At 46.8% G+C, this 25,930-nt stretch overlaps 1 protein-coding gene across 4 annotated transcripts in view; it reads right to left on the reverse strand.

The window, feature by feature from the left end:
• Nucleotides 1-835: 835 nt before the first annotated feature.
• The window catches only part of TNNI3K (TNNI3 interacting kinase), an 85,628-nt gene continuing 60,533 nt past the window's right edge, over nucleotides 836-25,930 (reverse strand). For all 4 annotated transcript variants that reach the window (XM_074875754.1, XM_074875753.1, XM_074875752.1 and 1 more), the window contains 5 exons: nucleotides 23,296-23,405; nucleotides 9,857-9,916; nucleotides 8,163-8,332; nucleotides 5,244-5,323; nucleotides 836-2,282 (listed from right to left, as the gene is read on the reverse strand). In XM_074875754.1, the coding sequence (XP_074731855.1) occupies nucleotides 2,206-2,282; nucleotides 5,244-5,323; nucleotides 8,163-8,332; nucleotides 9,857-9,916; nucleotides 23,296-23,405 (497 nt within the window). In that variant the 3' untranslated portion in view covers nucleotides 836-2,205. The remainder of the gene's footprint in view (nucleotides 2,283-5,243; nucleotides 5,324-8,162; nucleotides 8,333-9,856; nucleotides 9,917-23,295; nucleotides 23,406-25,930) is intronic.

Raw genomic sequence — 25,930 nt, forward strand, 5'->3', positions numbered from 1 at the left:
AATGTTCCTGCCAGATGAGGCATTTGCAAAATAATAAAGCTAATCATTGGTTTGAAAAGTTACTGTGGTGATTGATGAGTTCCTTTGATCTGTGGGAAGGACTGACGTTTTTGTTAAAGCTCTGGGCGGTTTGACATCGCAGTGTCCCTGTCGCAGCAGTGCCTTGCTGCTGAAGCTTCGCAAAGATGGGGCGCAGAGTTCTCTGCGAGTTCTTCCAGAGGAACGCTCAGAGCAAATGCTCGTCACCTCTGACAGCTGTGACTGTACCCAGGGAAGTAGGACGGGCTGTCAGCTGCTCCCTTGCAGCAGGGAGCAGCGTTTAGTCCCCTGGAACGCTGGGCTGCGGCCGGGGTGCTGCACTGATGCTGCCTTTGTCTGCAACGCCGAATTCCTCAGTTTCACGACATTTAGGCATTAAACTGAGGGGGCTCCCTGGCCACAGAGACCTGCCTCGGCCTCAGGGAGGAAGACGCTGCCATGGGGGGATTCAGCGGTAGCGACAGCGGGCGCAGGGCGGGATGCTTGCCAGGGTGGGATCGGCTCCCAGCTGGAATTCTGCCGGGGCTGGGGGATTTCCTACAGGGTCTGGCGAGTCCTGTGGTGAGCTGCATCCCAAGCCTTTCTGTGTATTTCTTCTAACGTTTACATTAGTCCAGCAGAATGTTGGTGTAAATGATACTGGAACTGAAACATGAACCCAGCAGAAGAGGAAGTAACTGCTGGGTGGAACCAGGGGCTGGCAGCAGATCTGCAACATGTGGCGTACGTCTTTAGTTCCCATTCTCCCCCACTGAATTTTTCAGAAAGTGAAACAAAACAAATGAAAAAGCATCTGTAACCTTGCGAAGTGAAATCTGCCCCACTTTTATTGCTTTAGGATTGTGAAATTAACGGCATGCATGGACGACGTGGGTGGGTAGAGCCACTTGGCATGGGTGGTTCACGTGTGTCACACTGTACGACGTGTCATCACAGACCTTGGTGCAGGGATCACAGTCCTAAGAAAGCAACATCCTGACTAACACCCCCAGAGCCGCTGTGAACGCTGATTTCTACTCAGCCAATAAGACACTTGTGTCTTTGAATGCAGCTAAGGAATATTACAGCAGGATCGCTTGCAGCTAAATTTTGCTAATTTGCAAAAAGACCCCAGAAAATAACAGCATAATGAACTCTGTAATTGCTTCTAGAAGAAGAATGCAAGTTCTCCTGCCCTTCCTCTTTTTTTTTTTTTTTTTTTTTTTAAATGATTTTTAATTTGCAGTGAGTGGAGTGACTGTTGCAAAGCCTGGGCACAGCACTTGTCCAGCTCAGCAGGCGCTAGATGGCACTCTGCTGCAGCTCTGCTTCAAGGCAGAAACACAGCTTTGCTCTGTGTTAGGATTATCATATCTGTGACACAATTTTACATATTTTCCTTCTGGTTTAAAGTTTGTTTTGGAGTACCTGTGCTGCTTTTTGTAAGCAAGTGTCTGAATGAAAGCTTACACTCTTTGGGAAAAACAATCACTCAAACCAAAACAAGAGAGGGGATAAGCAAAAGCAAACACAAACATCTGGGTGCGTACAGTTAAGATGGGCACCCAAACAGCTTTTTATTCCCAGTGGGCAGAAAAGCAGCCAGAGATCAGGGCTCAGAAGAGCTGCAGCCATGGGACTGCTGTGCTGGGGACCTGTGTGAGCCCCCGGTGAGGAAAACAAGATGCAGGACCTGTCTGGGACTGTGGGGAGCTCAAAAAAGCAGCTGGATGTGGTTCAGAAGCTGGGAGTGGGAACACCTTTGTCTCCACGGTGGCCAGGATGGTGGTGGGGAGTGACAGGCTCCTCCTCTTCTCAATGGGGATGGGACTGGCGGCTCCCTTGGACCTACCAGTCAGGGAGGGGCTGGTACCCCCCCCTCCTTGTGCAGGCTAAGCCAAGAACATCTCGCCTTGGCACTCTGAAACCACAACAGACACATCTGTACTTTCATCTCTCCGAATTATTAATGCTCAAGATGAAGTGCAACATTCCTTGTGGACATTGACTTTGTTAAAGGACAGATGCCACCACCAGCAACACCCAACCCTCAAGCAGACCAGCAGAGAAAGTGCCAGAAGTTGTGACAGGGACATTTGGTCAGTTTAGAGACCCTCGGTGTAGCAGACGGTGCCTGGGCGTTGCGCTGAGAGGGTGGGGACTGTGACTGTGGGTGGAGGGCGAGTCTCAGTTGCTTTCCTCAAAGCTGCCGCTGCTGCTGCAGGAATGAAACCTCATGGTGCTGATGGGGTCCGACACGTAGCCTGCAAGGGGCAGAGACAAGGTCACGTGTGGCTCAACGTAGCAGCGAGTTTCCCCCCCTTCCCCTGCAGTGACAACGTCAACAAAGTAACGTGCATGTCATTTTGAGATAAATAGGCACAGATCATGCTGATACCTTTTGCTGTCTGCAAATCTTTAGCGACTGACATAAAAACATGAATCTCAGTGTTTTAATAACACAGTGGAAGTTTGCCATTAAAAAAACCCCAACCTTCTGCCCTTTCCACAAGAGCTTTGGAGGGCTCAAAATAAGCATATTCTGGTAAGTGTTTCTAAAATATTTTAATTCTTGACACTACAAAACAGAAAGCAACTGCTCTCACCAGCACTGTATTTCCAACAAGCTGCTCCACCAATGCCAAAGAAACTGTTTCTCCCTTTACAGGGTGTCACTGGTCAGCTGCTCCCATGCACCTGTATTTTACTGCACTAACAAAAATCCAGTGGAGCCAACTCAAATTTCTTGATAACTGGGCATTGTACAGGGGTACTCGGATGCTCGGGAAATGAGAGAGCAGAGAAACTAGAACACAAACACCTTCTGGGGCACAGGGTGGGGTGGGATGGTTGGCACACATGGCGAAGGCTCCTGAGTGCCAATCGTAAAAGACACAGCTGCACAAAATTAAGACTCTGCTAATTACAGCAGTACTGACCACTGTGTCCCTAAGATGTGAGCCCTAAGCAACCCTGGTTAATCTATCTCCTCGTCATGACACACTGCCTCGGCTGCTGGCAGCAAAGTGTTTCCTGAGGGGAATCTCACTGCTATCCCGAAAGTGTTGGGCTCCACGCTGTGCCCGTCCTCGCGCAGGCCGGCTGTGACCGGGGGCAGCGGGTGGGGGAGTGGCGTGTCCGTGGTGCCTCAGGAGCGACTGTGTGGGACGAGGCACCTTCCAGGAGCAGGATGATGTTTGTGCTGGGCTGCAGCGCCCTGCTCACACCGGGCGGGAGCCTCTGTCGCTCCCCATCGCCTCAGGGCTGCCACACGTGGGGAACCTGCACTTTAATTAATGCTTCAGTGTTTCCAACCCCCTCACCGTATCCTATGGGTGATGCTCAGTGAGTGCACACACATCCTCGCGTCGCGTCTGGGAGCTGCAGCAGCAAGGAGAAGCCAGAGCCAAAGTTAAACTCTGTATTTACACCAGTCTTAACTTTAGAGGATAGACAGCGTTCTCTGGGCAGTGTGCATCTCTCTCGTGATTCTGCTGCTTTCAAGGCACCATTTAACTTGCAGTTTGTGAAACTTCCCCTGAAGAGCAGGTGCTTTGCTGTCAGTGAAGAAGTCAGGGCTGTGTTTACTTGTAGCATTTCTATTTTCAGATGCACTCAATGAAGAAAATTGTTCACTATCACAGAGGCTGTTGCAGGAATGGGAGCAGGGTGCTCTGGGGGCTTTTATGGAGAAAAGAAAACAGTGAATGTATTCTCTCTATTGTTTACAGACTACAAGTGCAAATCAGGGTAATGGAAAACATTAGGCAAAAAGCAGACAGAAAGAAAAAAAGATCAAAATGGACATGAATGGCGAGAGACAGCAGTGAAATTGGCTTCTGTGGCATAAATAAAGAGTGCAAATATTTGCGATCATTAGACCAAGCACTCTAGTAAAAAAGGGCTCAGGACTTGCTGTCTTCTGCTGTGCTTCACAAGGGCCTGGCCGCTGCCCCAGGACCCGGCAGCCTGGGCTGTGGTCGGAGTGCGGTGCTGGGTCTCCCGGGCAGCTGCGCTCGGGCCTTGGTGACGGGGGATGCTGGTTCTGCTCATCCTCGAGATCCGCGTCCTGGTGACGCTGCAGGGCTCCGCCTTGAGCTGCGTAACCCTGCTGAAATGAAGCGTGTGGCAAGGAGTAGCTTTTCCAGTCCTGTGGTGTCTGGCAGGCAGGATCTGCCCTTTCCTCGGTACCATCCTGGCTTTTCCATCGTTAGGCGAGTGAGCGCAAGGCTCAGCTTGGCCAGCTCTTGGCTCTGACCACGGTCCTGGTGCCCCGACCAGCCACATCCTGCTCCCATGCTTTGGGTCCCTTCTGTGGAATCTATGCGCCTGGGAACAGGTATACTGAAAATAAACCTCGAGGTCTTGTGAGTGCAGTCTGAAATCACTCGTTAATCCCACAGGTCAAATGTCTCTTCTCCACCAGCCCTTCATTCCCTTTTGTCAGTTTTTCATACAGACTTGAGAAACCCTGTCCAGTATTGCCTGGATGGTTTAGTTCACTAAACATTCCTGTTTCGTTCTTGTTTTCTTCCTCCTTGAGTTTTCCAGTTGCCAGGTACCTGATGAAAGCTGTGCCCTGAGCTCTCTGTAGCTGTGGAATCCACATGCAACAAGTAATAACAAAGTTTTGGTTCTTTTTTCAGTTTCGAAGGTCATTACCTCACTACTCATTATGACAGCAACACTGCTGTTAGCGTTGTACTCAGTAAATATTTATATGACCAGGTTTTCTCTTATTTTCACCCAGGGTGCTCAGTTCAGGGGAGGGAGTGCAAGAGTCATGCTGAGGCCCCTGAAAAACAGCAAAGCTGACGAGCTTCTGATATGTGCTTTGGGCAGAACAAAACACTGAATTCTCCTGGTGACAAAACAGGTCGGGGAGTGCAGATGTGAACAGGGCGTGTTGTGTCATTCTATGCTCCAGAAATATCTCTGTCTTGCCCACTTTCTGCAGAAGCAGAGGATGTAATGCCACCTCTTCTCCTCACTCACAGATCCACCACATCGACCGAAAGGACCCCCCAGCTCTGACGTGTTGGGGCGCAGCCACCGTGGAAGCAGCTGCAAGCTGCCGGGAGCCCCAGGCAAGACCTTGCCAGCTCTGGCTGACACGGCCAGCGGCCTGCGCTGAATGTTGTTTTCTCATGAGACTTTTTGGTACCTCAGCAAGGTTTTGGTTAACCACAGCAAGATGCTCAGAGGAGCGTTCTACATTAACTCACCATTTTTGTCGATTGGTGGGTACTGGAAGTTTCTTCTTATCTCATCCAAAGACAGACCCTGGGAAGGGTGTTGCCCAGCGCTGCAAATAATTAAATAAGAGGTGTCTGTTTAGATAAGACTGATAAAGTCACATCTCCAGACCATAAGAACTTCTTCTACAGAGTTGGAAGGAAAATACAGTAACATAAACTACATCAGCCTGATGCCCAGCCACTGGCATTTGCAATAAACAAAAACCAAGAGGAAGTTATGAAGCAAGAACTTGAACCACATGCATGCTCATGTGTCATCCCTTCTCAAAGCAGCTTCCCTCAAATACACTCTTTGGGGCTTCCCTGATCCTCGGGAGCTGTTACCTACAGGACTGTCCTCTACCAGCTCTTCTCAGGTTGCCGGCAGACAGAAACCAAGTGCACACAAAAACAAGAAGCCCAAACTGCAAGTGCCCCTTCTCTCTCTCTCTCGTGTCTACGCTAACCTTGAGATGTCACTTCCTTATTCCTTTCATGCAAATTCTTACATCCAACAGCAAAACAAAAGCCTAGCTCACATCGCCTTCATCCTGACCTCAGTGCCCCCCTCCCCGTCCTGCTCCAGCAGCGTGTGACACAAGAAAAGCGATTTACAGGGTATCACGTTCTGCCAGATGAACATCTCAGGTCTGATCTATATTTTCATGCAGAAGATTTCAGTGTCTGCAGGCGTTTGTCTTCTGCCTCCCCATACGAGCCCCCGAACAGGCAAAGGACTGATTCATTTTGCTCCCGATTGCAGCTCCCCGTTTTAGCCGGTTGTATTTCTGACTCTCCGCACCTCGGTTACCAGGAGCCTATCACCAGGGCAGGGCTTGCTCTGCTGTTACCGTTTCTGGCTGCTAAGTGGTGCTAAAGGGTAAAGTTTAGTCCAAGCTCACGGATCCTCTGGCAGAGATTAAGAGCACCATTCCATTTTCACCATACTCTTGCTCTGCATTGGGTAGAGACAGGAGATTGCTAAATGTGCCCTCAAAACCAGGTCTCCCAAGAGGTAGGGTAGACTTAATGGTACAATAATATAGACAACCCACATGTGACTTTGACTTAAAAAATACCGGGAGTTCTTATCTTTCTATGGCCATAACTTGAATATGTAGTTTTTAGGATGTACTCTGGTAGGAACAGCCCCAGCAGTGCCAACTCCCACAGATCTCTGTGAGGCTGAGACCCTTTCCTTCTTCCTTAGGGAAAAGGGACTTGGCATTAGTATCTCCTGCCTCTGTCCCTGTTTCTGTCTGCCTGTCCCTGCCCTTCTCAGCAGAGGCACCTTTGCCCACCGCTCTCGAGAAGAGCCTGAGATCCGTGGTGAGCGGGGGGGACGGCGCCAGCCTGGCCGTGCTCTCTGCCAGCAGCACAGCCCCCTTCAGCTGATTAATCATGTCACCATTTCAGATCAAGATGAAAAAAGCCAAAAACTAGAATCCAGACCTGAGAGACACAACATCAGAAGACAGCACCTCTTCAATTACTTTGCTTTTCTGCTGCAGCTGCTCTTGGGGATCACTGATCTCTTCCCATTTTATCTTCATCACAGGGTCTTATGGTTGGGGAACTGGGTGTTCTTCCTGTCCATAAAACTCCCTCTTATTAAATAAATTCCACTACTACTACGAGTCTAACAGAGGTGAGGGCATGTCAGAAATTAGTTTTCAGACACTTGGTCAGGCACAAGCTATGCACTCCGTGAGGGGGACCTATACCTATAAATGTAACAGGAAACAAACTTTCTTGTAGTAATAATGATCATGGCGTTCCAGCGTGACCTTTCTTCCCAAATTTGCTCATTTCTAGGATTTTCAGCTGGGTTTTCCCTACTCCTCCTAATCAGAAGGACACATCTGCCTTGTATTTTGGCAGAGAGAACAAGTCATGCTTGTGATACGAGTCAGCAAATATCTGCTTTCTGCAGGGCTTAGATTTCTGCTGAGAGGGGAGCTCACTGGAGAGCTCTGGCCCCCTGCAAGGACCAGCAAATCCCACCCTCCTATTCTGATGTGACACACTAACTCAGCCTTCTCTATTTTTCAGACAGTGCGGAAAGGTTGAACTGCCTCCAGTCTGACAAATGGTCTGTCGACCACACAACAGCTCCCGCAGGAGGCACGGCTTCGCAGCAGTAACTGCTGGGGCAGGTCCCCGTGCCCCGAGCGGTGCCCGCACTGTGCGGGAGCCCTGGGGGGCTCGGTGCCACGGGACCACCTGAGGCCTCCAGCCACCTCCTTTGGCTCTGAAACGCTGCCCATGGTCTAACCTGGGTTTTCCATCTTGCCACTGATGCCACACAATGCAATATTTTTTTCTTTATTTTTTTTTATCTAAAGAAAAACATGTCTTTCAGCTTTTCTTTGGTGAAATTTTTGAAAATGCCTTGTGATATAAACACTGTCCTTCCCAGACCTGCGGGCAGGTAGTGAAGGTACATCCATCTAATGACCACTTGACGCCGTCCCCTTGGACGGGCAGCCCTCGGTCCTTTGTTTCCTGTGATAAAGCAGTGGCACTGCGTGCAGAGCCCGTGCACAGTGGGACTTGATTTTCTACTATTTTGATGTTACTCATAGTGAAAAATGCAAACGCTTAGCTGTTGTCTTGGCAGCAGGATGGCTTCCACAGCACTCAGATAACCCAGACACTCCGCGCTACAGCAGTTACAGGAGGAGACAAGACCGCAGAAGTGCTCTCCCCGGCTGGCCCCGGCCGCTGATCGGCCCCGGAGTGTGTTTCTATCCTCTGCCTTCCCACACAGCCACGTCCCCGGTTGGGCACAATCCCTGCTGCAGGGAGCCCCTGTTCTGGGCACATGAGCCACGCGGTCTCGGGGAGGACACGCTCCATCCCGTTCAGAGCGAGGGCTCTCCTCAGCCCCATGTGACCAGTCCGTACCTCTGGGACCAGACGGCGTAAGCCCGCGCGTTCAGGGCGTACTCCAGTTCAAACCGACTGCGTAGTGCTGCAACGTGGCTACGGCCAGGGCCTCCTCGTGCAGCGAGACAGTCTGACGATGAGGAGGGAGACAGAGAACCGCTGCTGTTGCTGGAGGCTGGAGACATTAACTGGATTTAAAAAAAAAAAAAAAAAAAAGGGTGCCACTGTTATTACGTATTTACAAGTCTTTCCTCAGCGCCCTCTCATAAGTTGTGTGTCCCACATTTATAGTTTGGCTGAAAACAGCGGTGCCTGCTGGCTTCGGTCAGGTGAGGAGATCTGGGTGCTGCCTGCCAAATAAAGTGCTTAATTCATCATGGCCTGGGGCCTCCAAGCTGGGCTTGGATGGCTCTCCAGGAGATGGGTCAGCCATGAATTATCTGGCTCGTGAGCATCCATGGGCAGCTGGGAGACGTCCCTGCCTCCGGGGGGAGCCACGGGCTGGGGCCTTCCCAGCTGTGTGAGAAAGGCATCGGCACTGCCTGATGGCAGCGGCCTGTCCGAGCGTCCCCGGCAGGAACCCTGAGGGACGGGGCAGCGTGGGCACGGGGCTGGCACGGCCGTGGGTGTGCTTGTACATATGGACCAGCCGCACAGCACGGGCACCCGCCGCAGCAGGGACCTAGGCTGCCTGGCACAAAAAGGTCCCTGCCACTGTGCAGAAGGAGCAGGAATGATTTCCTGAGAGAGGAGAAGAAAAGAGAGAGGAAATAGAGGGAGGTGGAAAACTCCCCACCCTCATCGGCTACAGTACTTAACTTACTGGAGATATTGCTCCTTCAAACTCCTCTCAAACAAGGCTTTGTCCTGGACACAGTGGAGCTCAGGTCTAACTCCCCAGCTAGGTAATGCTTTATGTTTTTCTTTTTGTGTATAAGCTCTTGCCCCAGATTTCTTCCTGCATGCGTTGCTGCCTATGTATCATAGGAGTCAGGTCTCCCATGAGATGACAGAGTTTCTTATGATATACTGCTTCACTTTTTTTTTTTTTTTTTACACTTAAAAGCTTTCACCTACGCACAGAGCAACCAGCTGCTGTCAGAGCATGAAGAAATGTAATAGATTATGGGTGTCTTTTCTGACCCTTAAGCTCAAGAGCAGCGATCCATTTTAAAAGGAGGTTGTTTTTTTGTTTTTTATTTAAAACTGTTACATGCATACGCACACACACACACAAACACACAGAGAGAATACAATTTCAGGAATTGCATCCCTGAATCATTTACTTTCCATTTGACCACTTATCTTACACTGGGCTGAAGGCTGATACATCCATCTGTGTCATAGCCACAGTCCGAAGCAGGAATTGCCTTTGCATTTACCCTTCTTGTGTTCTCTCTTTTTACCTTTTTCCCAGGGGTCTTGGCCAGTTTGTCTTTTCTTCTTTTTAAACCAAGCAGTCTTGAATGGGACGCAGGGGAATAAAGAATTCTGCCTGGGAGGGCTGTGAAGTGCATCCCCACAGCACTAGTGATGCTCTCCCTTCAGCACCCGTATAAATCACTAATGACAATGTGCCTTAAAAACACGGCGTGCCAGCTAGCCGTGGGACGGAGCTCAGGCAGCTCGCAGGCTCCAAAGCCACCCCTTTCCTCAGCCACATGAGCTCCCGACCACGTGCAGACGCTCCGCAGCGGAGGGAAGGTCCTTACCTCAATGTTGCACAGACATTCCTCTAATTTTGTGACTACTTCTGAAAACTCTGGTCTCCCCTGCGAACACAACAGAAAAAAGCAGAGCGGTGTTAAAAATAGAAGGGGGCATATCTTCTGTGATTAAACTGACTCATAGACATGTGGCAACTCACAGCTCCCCTCCGCTTCCCTTCCTCTGGTTTCAAGGCACCGCTTTCGGTCTGCTCGGGAATCTGATGGGAACTGCCCGCTCACCTCTAAGCTGCGAAACGAAGAGGTGTGCGTATAGCAACTCTAACCACGCTATTCTTCTCTTTTTCTGTAACAACTCAATTTGAGCTCATAATGACTAGGTCATGAGATTACAAAAATACTAACAATGAATTCCTGGCTCTGCTGACACATTAGGTACGCCTCCTCTTTGCCCACACACAAGACCTCGGACACAACGATGGCTGTGAAGAGCTCCTAGGCAGCGCTGCACTGATGGCCGCGCACTGTCGGTGCACTCACATCACCCACGTGCCCCGTGCCCACTCCCCACCGCCCGCCCGCCCCGCTCCCGGACACGCGGCTCCATCCCAGTGTGCTTTATGTGCACCAGAGTCTACGAGGCCATGCTAGGGACAGGATCGGGCAACAACACACACACTCCTCCTTGGTACTGCTGACCCGTACCCTGTTCCCGTTTACAGCACGGGCCCCCCAGGGAAGCTCAGGCCTAGCTAAAGCGTTGTGTACAACAGGGTTTGACAGAGGAGGACTGGGAATACCTTAATTAAGTAACTGTTAAAGAAGCTCCTCACTCCCATCACCACATCTTCCTCAACAACATTGCCTGCAGGAGGTAGGTGTAATTGAAGAGCTTTAGGACAAAATCCTGCAGCCCTCACATCTACGAGCAGTAGCAGAGGGGTAATACACACAAATAAGACCAGGTTTCAGCCCTCTGTGAGAAAGTACAGTAACAAAACGGGTGTGAAATGCTTTTCCTTCTCAAAAGGGTAAGAAAGAAAATGACCAGTCCATTTTATGTTGCTTAGACTTGTCCTTGCCTGCAGTTGCACAGGAAAGGAGGGAGAAAAGCATGTCTGTTGGTGTCCACAGCAGCGTCCTGGCTGACACGTGCTCCCTGTGGCAGTGAGACAGCCCACATCCTCCTCTGGCACTGTCCTGCCCCGGCGCAGCAGGATCGCTCCCGCCGCGTCCCAGCAGGGCTGGCTGGGGTGCTGGCTGCCTCAGGGAGGGGGGGGAAAGGGGCTGGTCGGGGTGCAGACCTCAGCCGATTTCTCCTGGCAAAAACTACCCTCTGAACACAGAGTCCTTCCAAGGACAAGGAGTCCTCAGAGTTGGCTCTTCCTTAGCTGGGTGAAGGGAAATTCCATCCAAAACTTGATTGTGAGCTGATTTCAGTGGTTCCTTTTATAAAGGAGTCTATTATGAAGCAGTGTATGACCACATTAGAGTATCCCTGAGCTCTAGTCTACAAAGGGTTCAAGAAATACTGCGTTTAGTGCGTGTGGTAAGCTCTAGCACCTTCAACGGAACGTGACCGGAGCCCCTTGGAGCCCACCGGGTTATCCCACTGGAGACCATGGAAGAACTGGCTGTAACATTAGAGTTGTACTTAATAAAACTAAAACAATGTTTATTTTCTTCATGGAACTAAGCCCCAGGTACTATGGCAAATATTTTGACTCTAATTAAAGCTTACAGATTAAAATAGCTAATGAAAAATGCTGCTTAAGAGACGCTGTAATCTTCTAGACATCAGTTTGCTTTTGGAAACAGCTACTGTCAAAAGTTTCTGGAAAACAGATGTTGGAGTACCTGATAAATAGTAACAGTGACATGACACATGGGAATGGGTTTTCAGCTGGGATGAACCTTGAATGAAATTAAAGACAAATAAAAGGGTAAATTTTCAAATCTGGAGGCATTTCGTAGACATCCAGCAAAATCCATACAGATATACTCCATTTTCTGCCTTTTTTTTTTTTTAAAAAAACCCCAAAACCTGAGCAAACCTCTTGGAGAATTCTGACCTGTGAACACTCGTTGAGCCCCAAAATTCACCATTTTTCCCTAACAAATAACCTCTAAGCAAACATCTTTGCTTATGCATCTACAGTGAGATGCTGTAAAACGGATATCAATGCAGTGATGGTTTTTATCTTTTAGATATTTTGCTCATTCTGCTTGTTACGGTGTTTCACTAATGGCATTCAGTCCCTCCCCTGGAGTGGTATGCTCAGGAGACATCCCTGTGTCAAGGATTAATCTACATGCTCGATAACTAAGTGAGACGCTTTGGAAGAATTGCTTGTTAATCTCTGCAGTGAATCTCCAGTAGATTCCTATCGACTGTTTTAGGGTAGGCTGTTGGCTGCACAGCAAACCTTGCTGACGAGAGGGGGATCACGCTGCTTTACTTTTTTCTGCCCAGTGGCCCTCCTGAAACTATTCCAAGGCCCTCAGGAGTAACTCAAAAGCTTTGTTACTGAGAATGGTAGCAAAGTACCTTCCATAAAACTAATTTCACTAAGTTTTTGCCCACATCTTGTGCAAAGTTCAAGCCATCCACTGGTTGATTGAGCTCTCAATTGCCTTATAATTCTATCACACAGCTCTAAACCATCAGCAAGATTAAGTGATGTTGGAGTGGTACTGATGAGTAACAAAGTGCATTAGGATTCTGAAAAGATGGTTTCTTTTTATTGGGGCTAAATGAGCTGTGGAAATGCTAACAACATACGGTGACTATATCCATTACATAGTGCTTGCTTAAGTCAACAATTTAATATGACATCTTATTAATAAATTTAAACAGAATGTGATTTACATGCTGATGATTATTAGCAGCTACTTTATGGTTACATGGAGAACAAACCAAACCACACCTCTCCCCCACCCTAACATTAGCTCATGAAGTGCAAAGACGAGCACATTCAAGAAGCCAGGAAACACTAATAGCAATAAACAAACTAGTGATGAAATAAATTAGCTATGCTCTGCACTGCAGATACAGTGTATCTGCAATTCTCACACTGATATATCCCGTACATAACCAGTGAGGAATACAGGAAGGGGACAAAGCTCACTGCAGTCAATCAGTCACCCAAAGTCACACAAACCTCCCTCTCCCCCATCTTGGTAGAGCACTTGAGTGTGTGCTTTAGTTCACTGAACCAGGTCAGAAATCTCTCATGTATCCAGGACAAGGGCAGGTTTAAGCACACGATAACCAGTTTTTCTAATCTAGGGTAACTAGAGAACTCCAGGGCACAAATCCAGGGCTCTTTCAAGTAGGAAATTCAAAGTCAGAGTATCTGGTTCAGTAATATGAGGCTGTAATATGAAACAAGGCCTCCTGTACCAGAAAACGACACAGGTTCTAAAATCTGCCCCCATTCATCAGAAATGAAACTTCCATGTTGCCCAATGAAGGCCTCAAATGCCAGAATAGCACCAGAACAACCAAACAAAGTTTCCAAACCCAGAGCCTACCCCCAGACTGTGTTTCTAAAGCAGCTAACCCACTTTGTGGAGCATTTTCTAAGCAAACTGGATTTCCAGTCTCTGGAGCATATTTCTTGACTTCTCAGACAGTTTTGAGCCAGGTGCCAAAATTGCCCTGCAACTGCTGCAGCGGCATATGCAGAGGTGACATTATAGAGCTCACGGGGTCCCTCTCCATAGTCCTGTGTGGGAGGAAGGCTTCACAGAGCTGGCATTCATCTGGCTGCTCTTTCCATCACCAGGAACACTGCCAGAGCCCAGAAGTTACGAACAAACCCATCATTCTTACGCTCTACAAATGCCAGAACAGGAACACTGTCCTTAAGACAGCCCCGACTTGTCTGAGCCCACGCAGGTGCCCTCACACTCCAATACCCACATCTGCATTTCCATGTGCAAACTCTGTGTATAATCCACCCAGCCAGGAGATACAGCTGGGTTGTGGCATCAGAAGAGTGCTGGTTATCAACCCGACTTTGGAAGACTTGACCCTCGGTGTAAGGACAGAGACAAAGATTAGTCAGGGGAGGGTCACTGTTGTTCCTCTAGCACCACTAAGTCCTGCTGTGGCCCCAAAGGCTGCCAGTTTGAGGGCAACGGTGCTTTTGCAATCTTGCTTTAGTTAGTTCGTGTTCCCTTTAGTGCAGAAACAGCAACAGACTGCAAAAGCCAGCCCAGAGCGATCAATCTTTAACCACCGATTTGTAATCTCAGAAGGGAACGCTTTTATTATCCTTTATGCTGTTGCTATTGAGTTAACTGGGGCAATCAGACGGACTTCTCCAGTCATTAAAAACCAGCCACAATTGCAGCACGTGAGAAAGGTGCCGTGGCAACAACCTTACCGCAGTAACTCCTTGTTAAATCAGACTCCTCCTGCAGATGTTGCTGGGCTCCAAGAGGCAGTAATTACAGCAGATGCAACACTCGTTTTGGAAACTCACAGTACAGTTGCTTTCTATCCTAAAGAAGAGTTTATTGATTGTAACACATATCTGACATTTGTCTTTATCAGCATTAATCAGAGTCCCACATGAAAATTCCCAGGGTATCAACTGGGGAAGAAGTATTCATCGTGTTTACCATTTTAAGCCTTTCAGAAATTAAATTCCATATCATATAGGGGGAAAATTGAAATAATAGCAAGACCTATTCCAGCTGTCTAAACTCTTATGGGAGAGGCCTATTTTAGGATTAGCAGTGATGTAGCTGATGAGGATGAGCTGCTCCAGGCGGGCTGTGCGTGTGAAACACATACATCATTGGCTCGGACTCCGCCTGGCTCCAAGTGTTGTTGCTTTCTCCCTTCTCTGAGCAACGAAAAATGCATCCCAAAACAGCAGCAATGATAATAATAAGCAATGTAGTCATTTAAAAATATAATAGGACAGGTGGCTTTCAGTTTTTCAGACAAATATGTCATGTCATGGCACAGCCAAAAAAAAAAAATCCAATAGCGAGATGCACAGGAGAATTACACGATGCTTCTGATAAATGCTGGTGGGCCTGGGTAAATCGGGAGGCTGGAGGAGGGCTGGTCCCTGCAGTTCCATCCGGGTGGGACAGAGATGATGGCAGTGAGCTCTCAGGGGTCGGTGTGACCCCCGGGGCTGTTAACGCTTTGACACGTGGTTGTCTGAGAGACCCTCCACGTGCTCCTGCGCCAATGTCCCCTGTTCCCCAGGCCACAGCCGGAAGGGCCCCGCTCCGGGGGGGTGGGGCCTGTAGGTGACCCCTCATCTGTCCCCACAGACACTGAACCAGGGGCCACCAGACTGTGGCTTCGGAAAAGCACGGCTGTCCCCAGGCCTTTGGGAAAGATTTACAGCTGGCTGTGTTTGTTCTGGTTTAGTACCCAAGATATGTTTGCCACTGGATATTTAGAGACCTGTCAGCTTAGTGTGAGTACTCCTTGAATAAAGCAATATTAATTAAAGGAACAGACACTTTCCTGGGATTTCAGAAATCAAAAAGCAATGAGTAAATATTTTCCCCTCCAATAATCCAAAGGAACCACTTTCTCTGCATTAGAACAAGTGAAAAACATGGTTTGCCAGCTCCAAATATCACAAATAATATCTTTTCAGGATTAAAGCTACAATAGGAAACAGAGATCAAGAGCCAGAATATTTCTACAATTTGTAAATTATGTTCCCGTTTCTCTTTTACAGCTGCTTCTGTAAAAAGCAATATCTTAAGCATCTCTTCTGGGACGCTTGCAACAAGCCAGAGGTTCTGTGCCCCAGACAAAAGGAGCAGTTCCAGGAAATGGGAAGACCCTGCAGGATGAAGACAAAGGCCCCGGGGTGCTGGCTGAGGTGATTTCCCTGCCTGGAGCTCAGCGTGACAGCCTGGTCCGTGCCTCGGCCACCCGAGCCACCGCTGAACACCCTGCACTGACTTTGGCCATGACACCCCAGGCCGCGCATGTAGCTGTCGCTGCCACGTCTTTGAGCTTCTGAGGTGGCTGTGCTGCTTTCTCTCCTCAAATCCCACATAACACTTCGCACTTGTCACCTACATTCCCCTCTCACTTGTTCCTGTGTGCTGGCCCTCGCTTCTGTACAGCTGCCAAAAGCCATCCTGGAACAGCCTCTCTTTCATCCGAGAGCTGAAAGTTTTGCCTGCAGCCATACCGCTGCCTGCAGTCCCACCACCCGAGGCTGAGATCTCCCGGGAGCTCTCAGGCTCAGAAAGGGCAGGCACAGGCCGTGCTTGGACAAAGACTGCTGGGAAGCAAAACAAAATATGACAGCCCATCTTGGAGCCCAGGGGTTGTTTTCTTAGCTTCTTTTAAGTCTTCCTCTTGCTTGGGTTAATCATGGTTTTGCATTTATTATTGCTGCTCCTGACACCTGAGGCTTGCTCCCTCTCTCCCTACAGGCTGCAGGACCTGCTCTGAGTGTTTAAAAGACACAATATTTTATCTTTTATCCTCTACGCTGTCATCATATGCTTCCACTGAGCTCTGTCTTCTGTGGATGTGGCTTCCCTGTCTTTGGATAGATCAGTTCTACTAAGCCATGAGTCAGTAATCAGAACTATCATCTTTGAAGATAGTGAAGAAATTTTCTGGTGGAGGATTTTTCAAAACAGCAGTGGAATTCTGGTTGGCTGCTGTGGTATCCAGGATGCCAACAGCCCCGAGAGAGGCAGAGGGCATTGCTGATGAGCTCAGCTTAAGTGTGAAGCTTGGTAAAGCCTTTATGGCCTGAAGTACCTGTGAACACACTTGTTCTCACATGCAGTTGTTCAGAAGCACCATCAGGAGAAAGTCTGAGGGGTCGTTGTCAGGTGACTAACTGTGGGGATTAACAAACATGCCGTGGAGCTGCGGCTGCTCTGCCAAATCTCACCCAGTGCTGCCAGATGATCTGTGAGGTACTGCCTGTGAGACCATAGGCAGGAGACTTTAATTGATCTCATTATCCCCTCTCCGTTTCCAACCACTGTAGAGTACAAGAAAACTACCACAGTATTTTCAAAATTCTATTTTCCTAACAATATCCTTATCTATGCAATTTTGTCTTTTAAACTTGTTATTTAACTGGTTTAACTTGTTATTTGTTTAACGGAGACCAACAGGAGCTGTTGGTCTCTCTTGTCTAGTCTTGGCCGCCTTTACCTGGAAGCTTGAACAAGGTAGAGCAAGTGAACATGCATCAGAAAACTCCAGATGCATCCCAGTGTGAACACAAGCCAAGAAATTATCTCTCTATAGGGTCCTGAGCTAAGCAGTGGTTACAGGAAAGTGAAATAATAGTCATGTCTGTTGTTGGGTCTGACAAAGAAACATGCCACTTTCTAGAGGAAAACAGGGCTCATGCAATGCTAAAGGCAAATGAAACATCCATATGCTACAGACGTCGCTTCGGAGCATTGGGAGGGACACGGATCACAGGAGGAGCGGCTCATTCTCATGCCCCAAGTGCAGGTTGATGGAGTTGTGTACTCAAGAGCTTTACAGAAACGTGCCCGCGAATGATGAAGCAGAGACCCTGAGAGAGGATTTCCACGGAGCTGTTACTGACCTGAGCAGGCTGGGCCAGCGGGAAGATTTACAGACTACAGCACTGCGTGGCCTTGCAAAGACTGATAAAGGTGGATTTTCTTTTAGAAGAGAACAGAGAGGACTGTAAGGTGAGAATCAAAAAGAAATTCAAAATCCAGAAGGAAAAATAGGGTTTGATTTTCCATCATCATGGACTGAATGAGGACATATCTGAGTAAATCAGTGGCCATAAACAAAATTCAGGGACATGTTGTACCTCCTGTACGCTGGTATACATGGCTATAAAAAAACCAATATAGTGATGACCAGGTCCCAGTAAGAGATTGTCATGCTTTCCTAATCTTGCAGTCAGGTTAAAAGTAAAACCTACAGAGGAATATATTCGACTAACATGAGGTAGGGACAGGAAAGTAGTATATTTGGTTTGACTGAAAAGCAGCGGAACAGTACAAGACTCAAGATTTTCCTACTCTATCCTTCAGAAAACTGATGGATTTTTTTTAAATCAGCAACAAAATTATCTTTAAGAAAAACCCCCTCACACTCACTCAAGTTACTGACACACGCACAGGACTCCTGAGTAACGGTGTGCCATTGAGGACAGTGGTGTTTGAATACTAACACCAGAGGGGTTATCTTTAGCATTCTGCAGTACTCTCCGCGGAAGGGATCATGAAGGGGATCGTCTACCTTCTTAAGAACAAAATCAAGAAGTGTGCCCTGGTTTTGTGCCACTGGGATGATGGAGTAGATGGGAAACTTCTGCCAGAGAGATGAAAAAAAAATAATTATTTAAAGTGTTTTAAAAAGGAACCCAGATAATACACTGAACCACATTACTTTGAGTTTGAAAGAAGTTGAAAAATGAAGGTTTTATGTCAGTGAAAACCATTTCTGCTAGAGAAAAGAATCTGCTTGCATTACTCTCTCGGAGGCAAGACTTTCTTCCGTTCCACATCCCTCTTCCTGCGTTCCTCCTCAGCTCTTCTTCTGCTCCCCAGACAGGGTCTGCCTTCTCTGAGCAAATCCCCCCGAAAGTTCCCTTCTCAAGAAAATCATACCAATGTTAAACCATCCCTAAAAGTTTGTAAAAGAGAGCTGGACAGACTGTTCTTGCAGCCCTTTCAGTGCATTGCGCGTTATTTCCGAGTGCCATATGAAGGTGGCTGTCACCCGCCGCCCCCCAGCACTCCCAGATTATCCATCCAGGTTTCACAGAGCAGCCCAAGGGCATCCAGCCCATGGCCGTGACCTCCTCAGCTCCACCACCACCTCTTCCCTCTCGGCACCCGTGCAGGCTGGAGGAGGTCAGGGCGTCCCTCCCTCCTGGAGTTACCTCGGCAGAGGGAGAGGGGAAATGTGCCCAGTGCTGCCTCCTGCCTGGGACCAGGGGCCACTCGGCTGCCACGAGACCTGCGCTTCCAGAAGCGCTTACGTTGCAGCATCTTGTCAAAAACCTCCTTAACGTTTGTGATGAGATTTTTTTAAAAAAAGAATGAAAATGCCTTACTCCATCCCACTGCAGAGGTCTTCTACAAATATGGTGCTTATGAGTCCAAGTCTTTGCAATCAGATAACGCTCCCAAATATATATATATATTTTTTTTATGGTGACACACGGCCCTTTCTGAAAACGTTGCCCTTGATGTCATTCCCTTTCTTTCCAAAGACAATCCAGGTTGGTCCAATCCACCACCCCGACTGTGGGCTGGTGCAAGTAGGAAAAAGTTAGAGGAAAAAACCAACAACCTAACCCCTCCAAACCCCCCAAATACAGATGCCAAAGGAGCTGTATCAAAGACAGAACAGCACCTGCTCTGCCATAGTTTATCTGTCCTCCATTCAGTCCATCTCATGGATCCAACTCTATTATTTGATTTAAATAACTACATAAAGCAAAGACTTAGCCAAAGCTTTCTCATGAGCTTGAATCTTCATGTTTCCCCGGGCAGTACCTTTGTCCAGGACTGTTGGAGAACACCCAATATTCTCAGTCATAGTGAGAGCCATTATGAGCCAGAAGAATCATGATGAATCCTTACACAGTCCTCTACACATTGGGCAGCAATGGGACTAAAATGCTGCATTCCTGTACCCACCTCAGTCCCAGTCCTGGCTCCTGGTGGTGTTGATATCTCTGTATTGCAGGAAAGGCTTTAAAATTCAATCAGTTAATTTTATTGGGCATTATAAGGTACGGCTGTAACATGAGAGTGTTGTCTCCACAGTGCTCTAAGGTGACAACGTCTTACCCTTCCTGGGGTTAAGATCTTTTTCATCCCTACTAGGAAACAGTCTTACCTGCAAATACAGGAACTGTGATAAGTTCCAGACTTATTGTACAGGAAAAAACCCATACAGGTGGAGAAAAAACAAGAACAAAAATAAGTGGCAGAATAACAGAAGGGTGTGTAATGATGAAGAGCTAGCTACCCCTATCAGCTGGAGTCAAGAGAAGATGAATGCCAAAGAACCACAGCTTTTATGTACCTAAGCTAGCAAAGGGGATGGGTGTTACAACTGGCTCCTCTGAGACAGGATCACAGGGAAAGCAACTGCAAAGCACTGGTGTCAGACCCAAAATGATTATTTGTGAAACTAGAAGGCACAGGAGTTCAGAAACAATAAATGGGAAAGGTAAACGGTCTCCATTCAGGATCTTCCTGAAAATCAAAACTGTGTGAGAGAAGATCAAGCCAAATGGAAAAGTAAAATGAAAATAAGGGGACATGTTGACTATAAAATTCAATTTGCATCCAAGATTAGAATCCAGCCAGGCAGACTGTCCCGTAGTGAACAGCTGGAATAGAACATCAGTCACCAGCACAAGGAATTGCTGAATGAAATCCTGAGAAAACTGACAGCGGCTTTGAAAATACAACTGATGAAAGCAGAAAGAAAAATAAAGCAGATAACTTGTGCGATCATCAATTAGCACACTAATGTTCATGAAGATAAAGAGATGTACTCCAAAAGCGTTGCTCTGCATGTTGTGACAAGCAGCCACCACCGGGGAGCAAAACCACAGGAAGTGCAGTTATTATAACAAATAGATGCCAGAAAACTGTCAGGAGCCTGCAGTGTCTCAGTAGTAGATGTTTATCACCCTTCCCACAATATTTCCGACATAAGAAGGATGAAGGGTCAAAGGCAGAAGTCCTAAAGAACAAAAGCACCTTACCTCTGTTCTCATCCTCTCAGACTGTAAGAAGTTTCTCTCCTATTTTCAACCCTGAATTGCAGAATTTATCTCCCGCAGAGGGAAATGAAGGTGATGTGATGGAGGCCACAGGATTACATGAGCAGATACATTTAAAAAAAGGAAAGAAATGCCAATTCTTCTTCAGGTCTCACTAATGAACCAGGAGTGGTAAAGAACTCGCATGAAAAAATCCTAGCATTGAATTGGGTAGAGAGTGAGGACTAGTTTTTGAAAATACAGGACAATACTTCAGCCAAAGCCAGGAATACAAAATCCAGAGCAAAAATGTAACTATAGCAGAAATATCAAGGATTTGGGAAGCACATGAAAACATTCACGAGGAGGCCTGCCTGTTGTACATCCTGTAATTCAGCTGCTGTGGCCCAGGTCTCTACAAAGAATGGTACAATTTCAACACTAACGAACACTGTTCCCTGTTAGAGTCACCAAGTTTATACTTGAGTATGCTGGTTAACTGGCAGTTAACTAGAGGTAAAAAAGAGAAACTGATATTGCAGACAACCTGAACAGGATTGATAACACTGGAGAAGATGGAACAAAACTAAAGAAAAGAGGAACTACAATGCCACTTAATGAAAATGAATCGAAGTTGAAAACATTTAAGACACGCAAATATTCTCAGATACCAAAACAGAAAACATGCTACAGATTTTGGATAATGTGAAGAGCAAAATATATCAACACTATAAAAAAAAGTATCAAGTTACACCTAGTACAGCCAGCATCCTCAGTCCTACAGAAAATAGAAATATATTACTGGGCAGTGATACCAGTCTTCAAATTAACAGTGCTGTGCATACAGAGGACATGCAGAATCTGCAAGACTTGAAAAACAATCAACCTTATCAAGACAACAATGAACTCTAAGCAGCTGAAATGCCCCTGGAAGAACATGAAGAGGCTTTGTTACCAGAACAAGGAGACAGTAGTTTTGAGGCAGAAAATGAGATGCCTTTAATTCCTTGCAGGATAAATGAAGCTGAAAACTCCACTACAAAACTATATTGTACCCACCATCTGTGGGGTATGCTAATGCATCACCTTTGGAGGCAAAAGAAAGTGAGGAAAAACCTCGTCCTCGTCACGACAGTGCTCTTTTTCTTTCTTCAAACCTACAGACAGACTGACCCAGCTTTCCTGAATGTTATCAGCATCATTGTGGTGGGAAATTTCAACAAGGCCAAAAATGTAAAATAGTTTTTGATTAAAGTATTAGAAAAAAATTAAAGGTAATTCAGCTCAAGTAATTTTACTCAATTAACCGAGTAGTGGTTCTGGTAATGGGAAGAATCAGCCAGGAACCACACCTGGTGTGTCAGAGACAAACACCACCACAGAATATAAGCGAGAGGAAGATAAACCATGAATAGTTCACTGACCGGAGCAGCCAGTGGTATTTATGACCTGGAACATACAGCATGAATTTTATTCAATGTAAAAATTTACATTTACAGTTCTCAAAACCATGTCTGCTCTCTGTAATGTACAAGTTGCAACACTTAAAACATTTCTGTGCTTGGCTTATTACCGTTTGCTTGTCAGAAAGTACAAAATCTTTTTTTTATACCTGCATCTATTAAGTTCTGTCCTAATTTCACATCGCTGGCCAAGTTTTCTGGCCTTCTTTCCCTCATAAAGCACAGGTACCCGCTAAGTTGCTGGTGGTAGGGACTGATGTTTGGCTCCCGGGGCGGCAATGCCATGACCAGTCACTGCACGCTCACCAAACGCTTCGCTAGAGCTGCTGCTCGAAAACTAGATTTTAACAGGGAAGGAGTTCTGACAATATAAAAAATATTCTTAGCTCTTGATTTCCTTGCATTTTCAGACCCATGGGTTTGAAAGTTATCACTAAAAGATCACCTTACGAGGACTAGTCTCTTGGACCAGGCAATGTGTCCTCATTGGTCTTATCTACTCTGCATTTGAGAGGAGAAAAATGTATTGCTTTAAAAGCATGAAACACAATGATAAATAAATATATATAAGTGGTTTTTCACGAAATGCAAATACACAAGATCAGTATACAGAGTTTAACTTACGGCAGCTTAAAAAACCCCCCACAAAACAGTGGGAAGTTTTGGGTATTATGAACAGAGAGCAGTTGCCACGAAGAAGAAAGAGTCCCCAGATTGATCCCTCTTTCTCTCAGAAACAGGATTTCTCATGACTTCTGACTGCGTGTCCTATCCCCAACTATTCCCAGCACAGGGACTGCAGCAACATGCAGAAATGCCAGGGAGAGGAGTTCTGATTGTCTTCGGGTCACACCTCCTGTGCTTGTACCCTATTAGTGTATCACGGAATAGCCTCAGGACACGGCATAAAAGTAGTCAGAGGTTTATACACTTCCAGGGCAACTTGGGTCCTCTTTGTGATGTACAGATGTTATTTTTCACATGGAAAAAATCAAGAATTCATAGAAAATACCTACAAAAGTCTGAGAGCAGCAAGCATTTTTCTACTCAATAAAAATTCAAGTCATAATCAAAGTCATGTAATTACTTAAAGTTTTGTTGAATGACTAAACATTAATTTACTTTCCTCCTCAATTCAACTCTCTGTATTTCTTGACATACACCATTATCTCTCTGAGGGCTTTCTGCCATGGCACTTGCCTCGGGAACCGGGGCTTTTGGGGCAGCCACGTGAAGTCGGGCGAAGGGTCGGGGTTTTCTGTCCGCGCGAGGCAGAGGCACTCACCTCGGGACAGGCGTTCCAGCCCCTCATCAGCAGGGTGGAGATGGGCTTGGGGATGGAGTACCCGATGGGCGGGCGGATGTGGTGGTACGCCATGTCGGCCGCCGCCGCTGCTGCAAGCGAACAGCCCGACAGAAACCCGTTAGCACCCAGCAGTCACACACATTCCCAGGAGAACACAACCTGCTTACCACTGAAATACACCTGCCAGGCACAGAAATGCTGAACCATCAAGATAAAGACTTCTAGCTCAAAGAGACTGTCCAATCCCTTCTGTTTCTAAAGCTAAGGCAGCCCATAACCCTGAGTGGAAGCACACTGCTGTTAAGGCTGAGCATGGGTGAAGACAACCTAAATTAGCTTAACCCCCACCCCACCCAAAAAAAAGAAAATAAAAAGGGTCTTGGGGGGGGGGGGGGGGGGGGGGGAAGAGTTAACCTTCAGCTCACTTAAAAAATTTATTATCTTCTTTATTAGACTGGGTGACAACAGGTATACTCCAGTTGCAGATATATTGTCAACAGACTCAGATCTCTTAAAATAACCCATGGCTAGTTCTGTTACAGTATAAGACAAAAATTAGTTCTCAGTGTTTCTTTACTAAAAAAAAATAATCTACTGAATGCCTTTTTATAAGTGCAAGCCACTACTTAATGAAACAAAATTGCCAAAATGCTTTCCTAATTGGATTTACATGTTCAGCGAATTCAAATACATGGTTAATCCCTCTCATTGCTTTTGAGCAAAATTTTTTCAACTCAAAACAAATGTATTTTGGACTCTTATCAAAAGCTAAATAAAATCCTTTGTTTGCCTGACACTTTAAAATAATGTGATTGGAGTAGATGCGATATGCAGGGAAGTATAATATGGCAACCATGAGAGTATAACGAGAGCGGTCTGGGGTTTTTTAACCATAACCATTCTCATCACAGTATTCATCATAACAATGGATTAATGTCAGCCATCGTCTGTCCCCATTGCAGCTTTTGTCTGCATAATGATGTTTCAGAATGTTAATACCAGATAAATCCTGTGATATTGTAACTATATGTAGACAGGAGGGGCAAACACAGGTTGCCTAATTTTGATTCCACTCCGAGGAAGTTTTGAAGGCATGACTCAGACACTAGCGGATTCCTCTTTTGCCTGGCAGGCACTATGAAACGAGGGCAAATGCAAATCAGATTAAGATAGCAGTGAAATACTCTCCATTTTTTTCTGCCAAAGGTAATATAAGTGAAATATTACCTATTGGCAAAATCTCGTCTTACTAAAGTTAATAGGATTTATTCCATCAGTTTAATGGGGTCAGGATTAAAAAAAAGAGAGGGAGAAACACACCGTGTGCCTCTATACTTCTGTAATACTGTACATAGTTTGTGTCACTATTGTTTGGGCTCTCCTTTCACTGCCAGGTTTTTTTCTTCAGCTAAGAAATATAGATGTTAAAAAGTACTTTAGATTGGTTGAATTAAATGACAAGAATCCATTTTTCTCAAAAATGAGTAAAAGAAAAAAGAGTTTGGGTGGCCCCCAAAACTCTGAACTTAGTGGTGCTTTCCAGCTCTATATTGTGATATCCTTGAACCCCTGAGGATTTTCTGGTTTGACTGGTTGGTCAGATCCTGCCTTTCTTCTGGGTCAGAGCAACTATAAGCCATGAGAGGAATCAATGACAACCTACCTACAAAAATGTTATTTCAATTTGTTCTTGTTTATGGATCAGGGGAAGAAGTGTAGTAACTGCAGAATGTTAATCAGCATCTCCTGTATTGGACACCTGTGTGTTTACAATCACAACATGCCATTTCCCTGTGCAAGTGTCATCTTCACATTATTTTTGCTATCTGGGATGCAATGGCTCACTAGTTTCAGACCTATAATTTCCAGACTTCTATATCTCTGTATTTCCCCACAAAACTCTACCCAAAGCTTACACGCTGAGTTTTACTGGAGTGAATTGAATGCCACCTGTGGAAAAGAGCCAAGGAAGAGGATCATCAGGTATCAGAGGGTGTCCTCTTGTCCCCTGGGCCTTCCAAAACATCTTTTAAATGGCAGACTGCACACCAGGTCACTGCCAACACCTACCTCCACAGCGGACTGTGCCTAGAGCACAGAAGGATGCCCTTGCCGTCATGGCTCGTGCAAGCCTATGTGAGATACGTAACGCACAGATAGAGAGTGGGGCTACAGCTCTCAGCAAACAGGATGGGACCAGCCTGGGAACCCTTCATGGGTTTCTACCTCGCTGACAGACCCAGCTCAAGCTCCAGCAAGCAGGCAACAAACACGTCAGTGCATCTGCTGCAGAACCTGCACCCCAGCCGCAACATCCCCAAGGGAAAACGGTGTCAGCCACGACAAGGACCAAACACCTCACCCGCCTGCACGGATCTGCAACCCCCCTCTGGCTGCCTGCGTAAGCTGGGCAGAGGCGACGCGGCCTTTGCGAAATGCAGCTCTTGTGCCTCTGTGCACCGGCGCTCGTGCCCCGCGCTCGCCGGGGCTCAGCCTCCTGGCGCATCCCAGTTTCCTAAACTGGCTACGGGCTGCACGACACTGGCAGCATGGCCTGGGCCTTAGTAATACAATGATCCCATAATGATGGAATTAATGATCAACTGGTTGCCTA

The sequence above is a fragment of the Strix uralensis genome, chromosome 8, assembly GCF_047716275.1.
Source record: "Strix uralensis isolate ZFMK-TIS-50842 chromosome 8, bStrUra1, whole genome shotgun sequence".
Lineage (NCBI taxonomy): Eukaryota > Metazoa > Chordata > Aves > Strigiformes > Strigidae > Strix > Strix uralensis.